This window comes from Hypanus sabinus, chromosome 25, assembly GCF_030144855.1.
Source record: "Hypanus sabinus isolate sHypSab1 chromosome 25, sHypSab1.hap1, whole genome shotgun sequence".
Classification (NCBI taxonomy): domain Eukaryota; kingdom Metazoa; phylum Chordata; class Chondrichthyes; order Myliobatiformes; family Dasyatidae; genus Hypanus; species Hypanus sabinus.
The window spans coordinates 37,235,841-37,252,009 of NC_082730.1; the positions used below are offsets into that span (position 1 = coordinate 37,235,841).

Genomic DNA, 16,169 nt, shown 5'->3' on the forward strand with positions numbered 1-16,169 from the left:
GACAGAAACTAAAGGCTTTATTTTCCCATGTAGACTCCATTATCATATGTTCCTTGTTAAGACGTACAAAAAAGCTGGATGAACTCAGCAGGTCGGGCAGCATCCGTTGAAAGAAGCAGTCGACGTTTCGGGTCTGTTGTTCCTCCAACCGAAGTTTGGCCTCATCATGGCAGTAGAGGAGGCCATGTATGGACATATCCGAACGGGAATGTGAGGGAGAGTTGAAGTGAGTGGCAACCGGGAGATCCTGTCTCTTGTAGGTGCTCCACGAAGCGGTCCCCCAATTTGCTTCGGGTCTTGCCGTTGTAGAGGAGGCCGCAACGGGAGCACCAGATGCAATAGATCACCCCACCAGCCTCCAGATCCAGCATATTATCCTCCGCAACTTCCACCACCTTCAACAGGATCCCACCACTGAGGACATCTTTCCATCTCTACCCCTCTCTGCTTTTCACAGGGATCGTTCCCTCCACAACTGCCTGGTCCACACGTCCCTCCCCACAGATCTCCCACCTGGCACTTATCCTTGCAAGTGTAAGTGCTACACCTGTCCCTACACCTCCTCTTTTACCACCATTCAGGGCCCCAAACAGTCCTTCCAGGTGAGGCAACACTTCACTTGTGAGTCTGTTGGGGTCATCTTTTGCATCCGGTGCTCCATAACAGACAGGATCTCCCGGTTGCCACTCACTTCAACCCTCCTTCACATTCCCGTTCGGATATGTCCATACATGGCCTCCTCTACTGCCAAGATGAGGCCAAACTTTAGTTGGAGGAACAACATCTTATATACCATCTGGGTAGTCTCCAGCCCCTTGGTATGAACATCGAATTCTCCAACTTCTGGTAGTTCCCTCCCTCTCCCTTTCCCCATCCCACCTTCACTCTGTCTCCTCTTCTAGCTGCCTATCACCTCTCATGATTCTGCCTTCTTCTACTACCCATAGTGCTTTGCCCTTAGATTCCTTCTTCACCTCTCCTGCCTATCCCCTCCCCTCCCTGCTTCCCCTCCCCCACCTCTTGATCTTTCTTCTGATTGTTTTTCCACCCTCCCCCACCTTCTTTATAGGGCCTCTGCCCCCTCCTTCTTTGGTCCTGACGAAGGGTCTCGACCCGAAACGTTGACTGCTTCTTTCAACAGATGCTGCCCGACCTGCTGAGTTCATCCAGCTTATTTGTACATCTTGATTTGACCACAGCATCTACAGTGTACTTTGTGTTTACTATGTGTTCCTTGTTAATGGGAGTTATTTGTCAGGAGTAGAGTGGCTTGTTCAATGAGACAAATGAACAAGGAGAGAAAAACATGGAGAGGTAGTGAAGTTAAATGATTCCAAATTATATAACAACTTGGACAAAATATATACGTAACCAAAATAATGGTAGAAGAAATTTAATGCAGTAAACTTTAAACATATAAGAAAACATTGAACTGTGTATTTACTTCAAAAATAGTGTTAGAACTAGTTTTGGTTTTGGGCAGTAAACATGTCTAGAATTTGGTGTTCATCTTTTGTTTGAAATAAGAGAGTGGAATGAAATTTACATTTGCTCTCAAAAGATGGGTAAAAAGTTGGTGAATCATTCCTTAGAATAGTCAACTACTTTCTTTAATGAAGTGAAGAATCTGTTATGGAAATGGAAGCCATTCATCCAGGCACAGTAACACATGCAATGGCTCGATTTAATTACAGTTGTTGAGGATTTTGTAAGTCCAACATTTACCATTGTATCCTGAAAAAGTTGCTGTAATATAAAACTAAAATCAAAACTTGACGTTGAAAAATTGCAGCAATATAGCCACAAGGTCATTCACTTCTAAGTTAAAATTTAGCAGAAGAAATGCTGAATAGAAATTCAACAAAGAAAAATGTTGAAGCTTTTCCTTTCATTTGAAGAACCCAGAACATCACAGACAAATTGTAAAGAGAACCTCAGGTGACTAATTTTTGAAATAAGTTGTTTATTTCCTTTTCCTCTTTAGTATGACTGATGCATATTTGCTTTAAATTCCTATTCATTCTGCTTACTTGCTTTGAAAAAACAATTTGTTCTGGTGACGCAAGCAGTGATGTAAACCTGTCAGTGTGCTTAGGCTAGTGCCGAGCTGATATCAAACCTTCAATTTATTTTTTAATTTAAGAAAAATATCAATTCAGTGATTTTAAAATCTGAGTGAAAAATATATCCATGCTAACAAAATAGAGAGTGTGAGAATGAGTTTGTTTATCTGAGTAAGAAATCACTTGGCAACTGTTAAAATATATTATATATTTTTAATTTAATTTAGAAGAGCTTCTTGAAAAAAAATCCAGAGTCACAGAGAGCACTACAACACAGAAATAGGCCCTTCAGCCCATCTAGACCATGCCAAACTATTATTCTGCCTAGTGCCATTAACCCACATCTTGACCATAGCCTTTCACCCTCTCTCATCCATATACTTGTTGTAACTGAACCACATCCACCACCTCCATTGACAATTTGTTACACACTTCCACCACTCTCTGAAGTGAAGAAGTTCTTCCTCAGGTTCCCCTTATATTTTCACCTTTCACTATTGTCCTATGATCACTAGTTCAAGCCTCACCCAAGCTGAGTGGAAAAAAGCCTGCCTGCATGTGGTGAACTACATATACCTGTCTGGACACGCCCCCTGCTGACTGCTTCTGTGGCTCCTCCCTCAGACTCCTGTATAAAAGTGATCAAGGCCTGAGCCCGGCCTCTCAGTCTCCAGGATGTAGTATGGTGGTCACTCACTGCTTGTTCCTTCTTCCAGTCAATAAAAGCCAATATCTCGCCTTTACGTCTCAGAGTGAGTTATTGATGGTGCATCACTGCATTTACCCAATCTCTTTCCCACATAATTTTGCATGCCTCTATCAAATCTCCCCTAATTTTCCGACACTCCATGGAAAAAAGTCCTAAGCTCTTTAATCTTTCCCTATAATTCAGTTCCTTAAATCCTGGCAATATCCTTGTAAGTTTTCTCTATACCATTTCAATCTTATTGCTGTTTTTCCTCTAGTTAGCTGACCACAACTGAATACAATGCCCCCAAATTTGGCCTCACCAAGTTCTTGGACAGCTTCAACATAATATCCCAACTCCTGTACTCAGTACTCTGATTAATGAAAACCTATATGCCAGAAGCTCTCTGTACCATGCTATTTACCTCTGACATCAAAAATTCCAAGTAAAACTTTTTACCAGAGTATGTACATGTCACCACATGTAACCCTGAGATTCTTTTTCCTGCAGGCATACTTTGTAAATCTATCAAACAGTAATGGCAAACAGGATCAATGTGCGAATGCAAATAGCAATAATTAATATGAGCATGAAATAACAAGATAAAGAGTCCTTAAAGTGAGACTATGGGAACACCAGAAATAGAATGAGTGTAGTTATACTCTTTTGTTCAGGAGCCTGATGACTGAGGGGTAGTAACTGTTCCTGAACCTGATAGTGGGAGTCCTGAGGCTCTTGTACGTTCTACCTGATGGCAGCAGCGAGGAGAGACCATGGCCTGGGTGGTGAGGACCTTTGACGGTGGATGCTGCTTTTCTATGAGAATGATTCATGTAGATGTGCTCAATGTCTGGGAGGGCTTTGCTCATGATATATTGTGCTGAATCCATGTCCTTTTGTAGGATTTTCCACTCAAAGGCATTGGTTTTCCCATACCAGACCGTAACGCAACCAGTCAATACACTTTCCAGCATACACCTATAGAAGTATTTCAAGGTCTTTGATGACATGCTGAATTTCTGCAGACTCCTGAAGAAGTAGAGGTACTGTCATACCTTCTTTGCAAATTACATCTATATGATGAGTCCAGGATAAGTCCTCAGAGAAAGTAACTTCCAAATATTTAAACCCTCTCCACCTCTGATCCCCTGACAAATACTGGCTCATGAACCTCTGATTTCCCTCTCCTGAAACTACAAATAGTTCCTTGGTCTTGTTGACATTGAGTGAGAGGTTATTGTTATTAAACCACTCAGCCAAATTTTCAATCTCCCTCTTGTATGCTGATTTCATCACCACCTTTGGTACGGTCCACAACAGTAGTGTCATCAGCGAACTTGTAACTGGTATTGGAGCTGTACTTAGCCACGCAGTCGTAGGTGAGTAGAGTAACAGGCTAAGCACACATCCCTGTGGTCCTCCTGTACTGATGCAGGTTGTGGAGGAGATGTTTTTGCCAATCTGAACTGACTGGGGTCTGCAAGTGAGGAAATCCAGGATCCAATTGCACAAGGGGGTATTGAAGCCCTGGTCTTGGAGTTTCCTGATTGGTTTACTGATCACCTTCGAACAATCATGTGCCTGTATTCCCAGATCCCTTTGTTTCACTGCACTTCTCAATCCACCATGACTCACTGTGTAAGCCCTACCATGATTTGTCCTCCTGAAGTACGACACCTCAGAAGTGTTTGCGTTAACTTCCATCCGCTATTCTTCAGCCTATTTTTACTGCTGGTCCAGATCCCACCGCAAGCTTTGATAGCCTTCCTCGCTGTCTACCAGCCCCCAATCTTGGTGTTGTCTGCAAATTTGCTGATCCAGTTTACCATATTATCATCCAAACTTATTTATCCAAATATTTATATATTCTAACCCGTATAATGCCTTCCAATAATTTGCCTGCTACTGACCTTAGGCTCAGTGGCCTGTGGTTTCCAGCATAATCTTAGAGACTTCCTTGAACAACAGAACAACATTAGCTATCCAAAGTACTCTGGCATCTCATTTATGGCTAAGGATCTCTGCCCGGTCCCCTGCAATTTTCCACAAGGTCCAAGGAGACACTTTCTCAAGCCCTGAGGGTTTTTCCACCCTAATTTACTTTAAGATTAGATTAGATTAGATTATGAGGACACTCAGTCCTCGTTTATTGTCATTTAGAAATGCATGCATGCATTAAGAAATGATACAATGTTCCTCCGGAGTGATATCACAAAATAAAAAAAAGGACAAACCAAGTCTCACACTGACAAAACCACATAATTATAGCATATAATTACGGCAGAGCAAAACAATACTGTAATTCAATAAAAACAGACCATGGATGCGGTTTAAAAGGTCTCAAGTCCTGATCGACTCCAATCGCCCTGATATCAGGCAGCAAACGGGAGAACTCTCCCTGCCATAAACTTCCAGGCACCGACAACTGATGCCTCGGAAGCACCCGACCACAGCAGAATCTGAGTCCGTCTGAAAACTTCGAGCCTCCGACCAGCCCCTCCGATACAGCCTCCTGATCGCCATCCTCTGCCGAGCACCTTCGACCTCGTCCCGGCCGCCGAAACAAGGAAAGCTGAGGTCTTGGAGGCCTTCTGCTCCAGAGATTCCAGACCGCACAGTAGCAGCGGCAGCGAAACGGGCATTTCAGTAGTTTCTCCAGATGTTCCTCCACACTCTCACATCTGTCTCCATCAAATCAGGATTGTGCACGGATCCCTACTTAACATGTAATGGATATCCATCCTCCAGAGAGGCCACGCGTGCTGCGTCGCACTGCCATCTTCTCCTTGACAGCAGGCACCTCATCTTCTGTAATCTTCATATAGTCCATGACCTCACGACTGTTTTGCCTCAGCTTTGTAGACTCTGTATCCATCTCGAAGTAAATATAGATGTAGAAAATCCATTTAAGATCTCATCATCTCTCTTGTGTTGGTGGAGGGAGGGTGAGCAATATTGGTTTGGATTTGATTATAGAACAAATCTGTAACTGTGTCTTTTTTCAATATAGAGTAATAGATATGGTCTGCAGAAGTAAATTATACATCTGAAAGAGGATCTTGTTTAAAAATAGACACGTAGATAGTAATAACTATTTAAATCTCATGATGAAAAGATAATTGGAAATTGCAATCAGTTTGTTTCAATGTAAAACGTCCATTAGGACATGACATATTATGTCTAGTAATGTAATAATATTTTCATAGCCTAATGCTTTTTTATGTATTCATGCAAAGACCTAGTTCTTTGGTTTCTTAAGATAGTGTTTGTTTCACCATTTATTCCGAGTGTAGGGACCTACATATTCGATGTAATAATGCCTTCACTTGAAAATTTTATTACAGCAAAGGTGATTTAGCTGAACACCTACACAGTATAACCCAAATATTTATGAAAAAATAAGTTTGTGATGTTATAACTCATACACACCTCATAGCTCTTATGTTAGTGAACTGTTTGTTCTGTAAAACCAATCAAACCAAGTACTTGCTTCAAAAAATTACTGCAAGCTTTTTTTGGGGCATCATGTCTATCTGCTGATGCAAAAACATGACCAGATTAATGAACTACTGTATTTTAAACATATTTATATATTTAAAACTATATATTTTATGAAAAATGCAGCTTCACTTTTTTATTTTATGACTATTGCAATATATTTGCGGCAACTCAGGGATTCATCACATGACATTGGTTTGAAATGTACTTCTTCAAAACATAGTGTAGAAAAGTTCATTGGCAAATTTTGAAAGGGAAAAAAATGAATGACTGACAGAAGAGGAAAAGAATGAAATTAAGTCAATTGGGTTTACTCCGGAGGCCAGAGCATAAAAGTTTAAGTTGATACTGCCATGTAGCACTGAAAAAGACAACAAAGTGTTTGCCAAAAATGATTTAATTATTTAGAAGTGCTTTTAAGTGTTTAAGTAATTATTTAAAACATAAATAATTTAAATATATTAATTGCTTATTTCATTTTTAATAGATTTGTGCTTCTAAATGTCAGGAAAATTCAAATGCATTCCAAAGGTTTGACAGGGAAGCTGTGTTTTTTTGTTTGTCAAAGGAAAAATGAAGTGTTACAGAAAATAAATATTCAATACCTGACTGAATATACAAATCAAAGCACTAGATGTTGCACTAAAAAGCCATCATCTCTCTTGCACATTTCTTCAGTTTTTGGCTTCTTCATGCTTTTGCTTATCCTTAATTATCTACATACATGCATGGTGCCTTTTCAGAGAGTAGTGGTTGGTCTTTAAGATCGAGCTGAACCAAAATGACTCGGGTCAGCACAGCAGCACATCAGCAAGAATGAAAACAGCCTGGGTCGACTGGCTCTGGGGGAGTGAAAGCAGTAGGACCATGAATACTGTCATCCTTAAAAGGAGCAGAGTACCTGTGCTGTCCAGAATTAACGACACCTTCAACATCAGCCCCCATCCAGAGTCACAACAGGGATGTCTATAATCTATTGGAGAAGATATTGTCAGGGTGTCTTGACAGCCTGGAGCGTCTTTGGACAAAGGAGACTTCTGCCAAGATGTATGTCGTTATGTGCTTCTGTGCAAGACTCAACTCTTATGCTGGTTTAGACGATGAGTCATTGAAAGATGCTCTGTTCCACAAGCTCATTGATGAAGATGACCAACACTTCTCTGCTGGAGCAATTCCTGAGAGCAGTGATGCATTTGCTATGTAACTGCTTAACAATTCAGGTGTATGCTTTATTTTAACTTCCTGCAATTGAAATGTGATTTATTCTCCTGATAATAAATGCCTCCAGGTTGTTTGGCATCATTCCAGAGATTCACCCCTTCGAGAGTATCAGAATTATTAAGTCACAGAGGGAGCTACGTGGTTGACAGATATCTTGCCAACACTTTGTAGAATAGTTCAATTGGTTCCATTCCCTGCATTTTCCTGTAGTCATGCAAATTACTTTCTTTCAAGCATCTGTGCCAATCAGTTTAGAAAGCAATGGCCCATTTTGTACCTCCCATCCTGACATTCAGCAGATTACAAATCATATATATTCTGCATTTTAAAAATCTTCCATTCTTTCATTAAAAAAAAGCCTTTCATTCCTCTGTATCGCTGAATGGGGAATGAATTTAAGTATGCATGTACTCAGCAATACTTGTAAGATTATTGAATATGTAGCATTGTGACTAGGTCCTTAGAGGCTGACAATTCATTCACTTTCTGATCTGATTGTAGCACGCGTTACAACAGTCGTCTGCAATAGAGCTGTGTGTGTGCCCAGGTCGATCCTTGCAGTGGGTGGGCTAGAGCAGCAGACGACCACAAACATACGCTCAGTAGTCACTGTATCAGATACAGGAGGACTGAATAAAGTGTTGACTGAACGTAGAAGAATTCAGCACAGGGACAGGCCTTCCAGCCAAAGATTATGAGCCAGACTACACACAGTGACCACTTTATTAGGTACTCCTACAGCAAATAAAGTGACCACTGAGTTTATGTTTGTGGCCATCTGCTGCTGCAGCCCACCCATTTCAATAATCAATGTGCTGTATGTTCAGAGATGCTCTTCTGCACACTACTGTTGTAACACGTGGTTATTTGAGTTACTGTCACCTTCCTATCAGCTTGAACCTGTCTGGCTATCCTCCTCTGACCACAATGTTTGTGGAATGCCACTCACGAGATGTTTTTCTATGTTGCGTTTTTGCACAATTTTCTGTAAACGTTACAGACAGTTGTGCGGTGAAAATCAGCAGCTTCTGAGATACACAGACCATCCTGCCTGGCACCAACAATCGTTCCACAGTCACTTAGATCACACTTATTCCCCATTTTGATGTTTGGTCTGAACAATGTCTTGACCACGTCTGTGTGCTTTTATCATTGAGTTGCTACCACACGATTGGCTTTTGAGATACAGTATTTGTATCAATAAGCAAGTATACAGGTGTACCTAATAAAGTGGCCTCTGAGTGTTATTATACTAATGATTATAAACCTAATAAATTAGCCCCTTCTGATTACACAAGTCCATATCTCTCCATTTTTTGGATATTAATTTGTTTAGCTAAGAGTCATTTAAAATACTTCTGCTACATTAGCCTCCACTACTATCCCTGGTAGCTCATTTCAAGCACCCACCACTCTCCATCTAAGAACAGAACCATGTATTGCACATTTCTGTCGAACTTCCACCCTCTCAGCTTAAACACATCCCTTTTAGTATTAAATACTCTTGCTCCTTTTGCACCTTGAGATGAATTGGGCAGCAATTTTGCCGTTTCCATACGAGGCTGAGTTACCAGCTCAATGCTCAACCCATCATGGATGGGTGTAAGGAGACAGCTGGATTTGAACTTGGGACCATTCTCCTCGAAGTCTGGCGCTGATGCCACCATGCCACTGGCTGCAAGTATTAAATGTAATCAAGTAATAAAAACTTCAAAAGAATCTTTTTTTTATCACAAGATTGAAATTAAATGGAATTTTAAAAATTGTTACTTAATATATCTACAAACATTTGTAAAATATCTCATGTCAAAGCATTTGCTTTGTTTAATTCATGAAAAGTAATTAATATTTATCCATGGTAACGTGATTTGTAATTTCTATGGATATATTGATAACAGCTTAAATTGAATCAGTAACAATTGTGCACAAGTAATTCCAAATACATCCTGCTTATAAAAAAAATTTGCAATTCCCGTTCTTTCACTTGCTAAATAAGAGCCCTGTGAGCCTGCAAATGGGCTTAATTATGATGGATCATATTTGAAGGAATGTACAATCTAGCAATATTGTGGCATTGGAATAACATTATGGTTGCTTCTTCCATTTGGTTTATTGTTGGATATTTAAACGTAATATTGAACATTTGAAGACAAAATGCGAGGAAGGAAAAGGTCAAGTAGCACATCAAATCTATTGCAACTTCAGAAAATCATTGCCATCATTTTCCCATGGCCATGTAATCTCCTGAAAGACACAGAGAAAAAATATTCAAGGAGAGGGGAAAATATACATGGAAAAATTATATTTGTCATTACTTGGACTTATTGATCTAATACATGCTCATGGTGAATTAACTGTCCTTTAACATGATACCATATTGCCATTGTATTTGATTCCAACAACATGTCCAGTCTCTGATTCAACCACTTGTTGCTGAAATCTTCATTCATCTCTTTGTTGTTACTGATCTGCCTATTTGAATCTCTCCTGGTAAATTCTTACCTGCTGAGTCCTGCTGAAGGGACTCAGCCTGAAACATTGACTGTACTCTTTTCCATAAATGCTGCTTGATCTACTGTGTTCCTCCAGCATTTTGTGTATGTTGCTTGGACTTCCAGCAACTGCAGATTTTCTCTTGTTTGTGATCTTCCCATCTTCCAGCTTTCTATTAAATTACCCTCTCCATAAATTTTGTTGCTCCTGTCCTAACTTGCAACAAATTTATCAGCCTCTGTGTACGCTGGATCTCCTAGCAGACTAACAACCAAACTTCTTGATTATTTCACACACCTTTGTTACATGTCTTCGAAGTTCAAGCTACTCCAGTACAGTCAATGTTTTGAGCCGAGACCCTTCAGCAGGATCCGCCTGTTGAAGGGTCTCGGCCTGAAATCTTGTCTGTACACTTTTCCATAGGTGGTTCCTCCAGCATTTTCTGTGTCTTGTTCCTAACTGTGCCTTGTATACAACCCTCCTTATCAGATCTGGATAAACACAAATGGGAGCCATGGACAGCAAGCTGATTCCAGCTTTATTCCGATCGATTCAGTGTTGTCATTTCTCTTAGGTTGTCTTTATTTCATGAAATATGGAAGGATAAGTGTTCCAGCTCCCACACAAATGATTGCTGGTTCGCTTCAGGAATTGTTGATAGTGGAATCTGCCAATCTCAATTATGATCAGATTTCTCTGTCTGCACCAAAGCCGTTCAGTGGATTATAATAAACATAGGATCATTCGGGAACTAAAATCTTCTTGACTTCTTTCCTGCAACACTGACTGCCATTATTCATATGCAAAGTTGAATGTAGATATATGAAAATGGAGATTACGCAGGCAATTAACATTTTATAGCACAATCCAAAGTTATAGCAAATGACAGGCTTCATACAGCCTCGAAGAATGTGCTGAAGAGATTCCAAACCAAACAAAGCATGTTTTGAATCATAGCACCTTTTGTAATGAAGAGACAGCAACTTACAGTGTGTGTATGTATGGGCCAGCAATTTACTGCAATACAATGAAAACCGAAGTACCCAAATGGAACCTGTTAACTGAAAAGTCTATTTCCTTTTTTTCTTTCAGATGTATATTCAAACCACCACTTTGACTATTTCCATAAATCTGAGTGCTTCTGTGTCGCTCGGCATGCTGTATATGCCCAAAGTTTATGTAATCCTCTTCCACCCAGAGCAGAACGTGCAGAGGCGCAAGCGCAGTCTGAAGGCTGTGGTGACAGCAGCCACAATGTCCAACAAGTTTACCCAGAAAGGAAACCTCCGTCCTAATGGAGAAGCCAAAACTGAATTATGTGAAAGTCTCGAAACTCAAGGTAAAGCATCATCTTGCAATTAAAATGTTATTGGCCTTAAAATTCTCTGATGAAGATATTACCATATAATTATTTAGAACACTGTTACGAAAGTTATTTATTTGTCATTTCAGTGGAAGAAATATCCTTTAATTTACGATGATTCATAATTGTTTATGACAATTTCTCTATTGGAAAGATTTTAAGAAATTGTTATTTTTAAAATCATGGTTTTTAAACCAAGCTTTATGAAGACCTGATACAGAGACAACTGGTAATTAAAATGCTGATCTATTAAGCATTGATAGTGCTGTCCTACAGATAGTGTATAAAAAGCAATGCCATAATTTGTCTTATCATTTAACAAGATACCCCACACGTCATGTTGTTTTGCTGTTCTAGTTCTAGTTGTTCTAATCTGTTCTAGTTGCAAATAAGAGATTAGATGGGACACTGAAATAGTGACACAAGTCACAGGCTTTGCAAAGAATTTTGCCAGACAAATTTAGCCTTTGCTTAGAAAAAGTTATAAAGAATTTTAACTTTGTGTAGTTAATGTGGGCATTTTACAGTCAACAGCTAGAGAAAGGAATACACAGGACAACAACAAATAACCCAGACTCTCAGTAGGTAATGATGCCTCACTGAATAGCATCACAGTCTAGCATACCCTCTTGTAAAGTATATTATTGTCAAAAACAATCTGGTGCTTTCCGGCAGTACAGGATGCATAAACTCTTCTCGGGCTTTTTCTGGACCCGGCTGGGAGCCCGAGAAGAGTTGAAATATTACTGTCAAATTACAAAAGTCAAGCAACAAAACCACATTACATCTATAAAAAAGCTTGCATGACATCCCTTTTATAAAAGTTCTTTTCAGTCCCAGAAAATGGGCCATTCAGATGATGCCATGCTTTCTTCTGGACCAAAGATTCCTTCACTACTACCACTGATCCAATTCCCTTTACTGACATTTTGTCAGATGATGGTCAGCCAGTTCACAACTGTCCAATCAATCTGTGTTCCTTTCGGACATGCCACCTGAGTGGCAGGAAAATCCCAGAAATAAAACTTACAGCAATGGAGGATGTCCTGTATTTGTGAATCCTTTGTCCAGTTTTGTGGTTAAGTCTCCACATCACATTGTAATGGATTTTCTTGACTATCTTTATTCAGTTAGTTTAACTATTATCCACTGCATATTCAAGCAACTACTCCTTAAATAAAGACTCAGAAGAGACTTGAACACGGTGTCATTCCCACAAATTGTTCCCTTCTCCGAGTCGATATATTTGGAGATGCAATGAAGGAAATACTGGAAGATTGCTGAATGGAGTATTTTGAGCAGATGGTACTCTGAGCAGAATAGAGTTTTGTGGTGAAAATAGAAAATATTTAAAATGATGGGGCTAGTGTCAATGTGGGATTTTTTAAAAATTCTGAATGATGTTGAGTTCTTGAATGTTGTTGCAGCTACACTCTTCCCAGCTACTGGTATGTATTCTATCATGCTATCACTTGAGACTTGCAGATGGCAGAAAAGCTTTGGGGAGTTGGGAGGTGAGTCACATAGCCCACAGTATCAAATTTCCATCATATGTGTGTAGCTACACTACGTTTGTGCCTGATCCAAGGGGTCATTCATCAATGGTAACCTTCTGGATGCTGATGATGAGCCTTCAACAACCCTAATGCCATTGAACGTCAAGGGGTAGTGATTAAACGCTCTCTAGTGGATTTAACCATTCCTTCGTATTTGTGTGTGGTGAATATTATTTGTCTGTTATCATTCTAGTTCTGGAATTCTCATGACCTTGCTGCATGCAAAAAAACAAACAGCTTCATTATCTGAGTTATGACTGGAAGTGTTGGGCCTAGGACTCTGCCTGAAGAACTCGCTCAGTGATGTTCTGGGACTGACAAGACTCCAAGTATCATCCCCCTCATTGTACGAGAATGAAGTCTGGCTTCGCCAGTATGCACACTTGGACTTTGTTAGTCCAGAGTTGTATTTTTCAACTTCTTTGAAGATCTCATGGCTGAGTGTTTTTTTTAGTTAATTGAGAACTATTGAAATGAATACCAGCACAGTGTATAATGTTTTGGAGAGCTTCTACTGAGAGCGAGAGAGAAAGAAAGACAGAAATGTTTTGGTTTACGAAGTACAAAAATGTCAGGAGGGAGCATGAACATTGAACAATTTTGATGATGAAATGTTCCTCATTAAAAGAAATGACGAATGCTTAAAAAATATACCCAGAGATAGAAATTCATTTTCTGTCACTCATTCCAAGCACAAAAAAGAACTTGAGGTGCACTCAGAAGTGGTGTACAACACCAATCTGTTATCATATCATACAATAAAAATCTGAATGCAAGTGACAATGGAACCATATTGCTATGGTTCTTTCTATTTCATGTTGAACCTGATCTGAATGTTTATCCATCTGGCTCACTTTACTAACAAATGCAATACAGATTGGTTGCCAAACTCATTGATAGATTTTAATCCCAGTACAAATAGACATTTTAGTATTTCAACTCTGTGCAAACTGCACAGGTCAATTTTCTGAATATATCTGTTTTATGGAATTAAATACAATTTCAGTCGTATTGGAAACACAGCATGTGAACAGACTTATGTGATCTTGGACTGTGATGATAGCTTATATCTGTCAAGGCTTACTGAAGTAGCATTCAATAATTGAAGATAAGTCAATTCATATTTTGAAATTTATATTGATTCTAAATCAAAGTTATATCTCCATTGTAGCCTTTTAATTATTTTACATTTTCTGTCAATTACAACCACATTCAGCAGATAAAACATAGATTAGCAGCAAATGTTTTTCATATTAATATTTTGCTTCCGTTGTGGAAGACAAATCTGATCTTCATTTCAAAGGAAATAAATTAGTTTTAAAGATGTATGCTTTATTTTTCATGTACTATCACAAGAAATTGCAGAAATTTGTGATCGATTCCAAAAGGAGACATCTTGACACAACACTGTTTCCATTAATTTGTTGAGGCAAATTTGCATCCCCATTGTTTAGACATTAAATTGAAATTAATTTACACAATGGCAAATGGGCTGTTTCAACGTCGCAGCAGTGATAAGTTTTCCTACAAACATAAGGGAAGATGGCAACACAGGGTGCATATGATTTAAAGCATAATCATAGCAGTAACTGTAGTAAAATTGTAGGTTCCCAATTTGAATACTGTCCGTAAAATGTAATTGCACAATTGCTTTTATTTAAAATCTGACCAGTTCTGATACAGAGAAAGTGGATCACCGGAAATTGTAAAATTTGATATTTCGTCTCAAAGCGACTGGGATGAACAGATAAAATAGCACTCGATTCTACTTGCATTGACCTAATGTCAGGAGCCTCCTGCACTGAACAGCACCTTATCTTCTGAATGGGCACTTGCACTCTTCCAACTACCATAACAGCTCAATATCAGTGTATTTTTACTATAATAATCTATTTATTTGATGCCCAAAAGCTGGAGACACCTTCTACAAATAGTACAAAATAATTGATTTCATAGTCCATATCAGGTTATCTTGAAAATTCCACTCATAGACATATTAGTTGGTGTGTTGTTAACATCAGCTACATATTCTTATATTTTTATACTCTTATATTTTTCTCATTAGATAGTACATCTTGACATAAACTTTTGCAACAGAACATCTGCTTTAGCTATTAAGATGCAAAATTTTACCATTCATGTGTTTAAAATTGGAAGATAAGTGTTTTCAATGCAGAGGGAAAACAGCCACATTGTTTCCTTTAAATCAGGCCACATGATAGTTTATTTATTACTTAGAATAACAAGGCAGTAACAATCCCATGCCACCCAATTACACACACCCATGTGACCAATTAACATACCAACTGGTACATCTTTGGACTGTGTGAGGAAACCAGAACACCCAGAGGAAACCCATGCGGTCATGTGGAGAATGTATAAACTCCTTACAGACAGCGGCAGGAGTTAAGAGCTTATTGAAAGTTATCAAAAATGTGTAATGATTGAAACACTCCAAGTTTTTCCTCATTATCTCCCAGGCCAATCAAAGGTTTATCTAATCTTATTTTATTGGGCTCTGATTCTGATATTTAAAAATAATCTTTGTCATTTAGCAGCTTTAGGTTAATTGGTTCTTAGTAATTTAGCACTTGGTATAGGTGGGAGAATCAGGGATGGAATTGCTGGGTGTGGTAAAAAGTATAGACTGCAGGGACTGCAGGGAAATAAATGGGAGAACGAAAGTAATACAACAGCTCTGAGAGCCAGTATAGTTTCAATGGGTTGAATGGCACAGGGAAATATCAGATCCAGTAAAACTGATTAAATACATTTTATGACATAATTAAAAATATAGCTTTAACATTATTCTGCATCAAAATAATTTTCTTAATGCATTTAGATGGACTCTTCCTACACCGTGATTAAAGTGCAATGAATGTGCATTTTTGTATATTGTGATGTAGATCAGAGCTCCCAAATTGTAATTTACATAATAATGCAAATTTGTTCAGAGACACAAACAGCAGAGAAATATTCATTAAAATGCTGATTACATTACATGTGAATTTCTGTTTATGAAAATACAAATTTACTATAAATGCTAGGAACATGTTGAAATCTCAGTCAATGATTTTAACTATAACATTTAACTCATTTTTTATTAGCATATATTCATTGTCCCACTGATCTGAGAAAAACAATTTGATCGTACATTGTTAAGAGTGTTAGAATTGGATATTGCATTCAGCAGGATATGACAGAAAGTGCTGAATAAGTAATTTAGCTCACACAAATTGGTCATGAATTGCAGATAAAATGCAGATGAACTTGTACTGAATAGCATT

General features: G+C 38.8%; 1 protein-coding gene across 1 annotated transcript in view; it reads left to right on the forward strand.

Moving 5' to 3' along the window:
• The window catches only part of LOC132381175 (metabotropic glutamate receptor 4-like), a 1,091,809-nt gene extending 1,078,665 nt beyond the window's left edge, over positions 1–13,144 (forward strand). The window contains exons 9-10 of the mRNA XM_059950466.1: positions 11,056–11,302; positions 13,076–13,144. Coding sequence (XP_059806449.1) covers positions 11,056–11,302; positions 13,076–13,092 — 264 coding nt within the window. The 3' untranslated portion in view covers positions 13,093–13,144. The remainder of the gene's footprint in view (positions 1–11,055; positions 11,303–13,075) is intronic.
• The last annotated feature ends 3,025 nt before the right edge of the window (positions 13,145–16,169 follow it).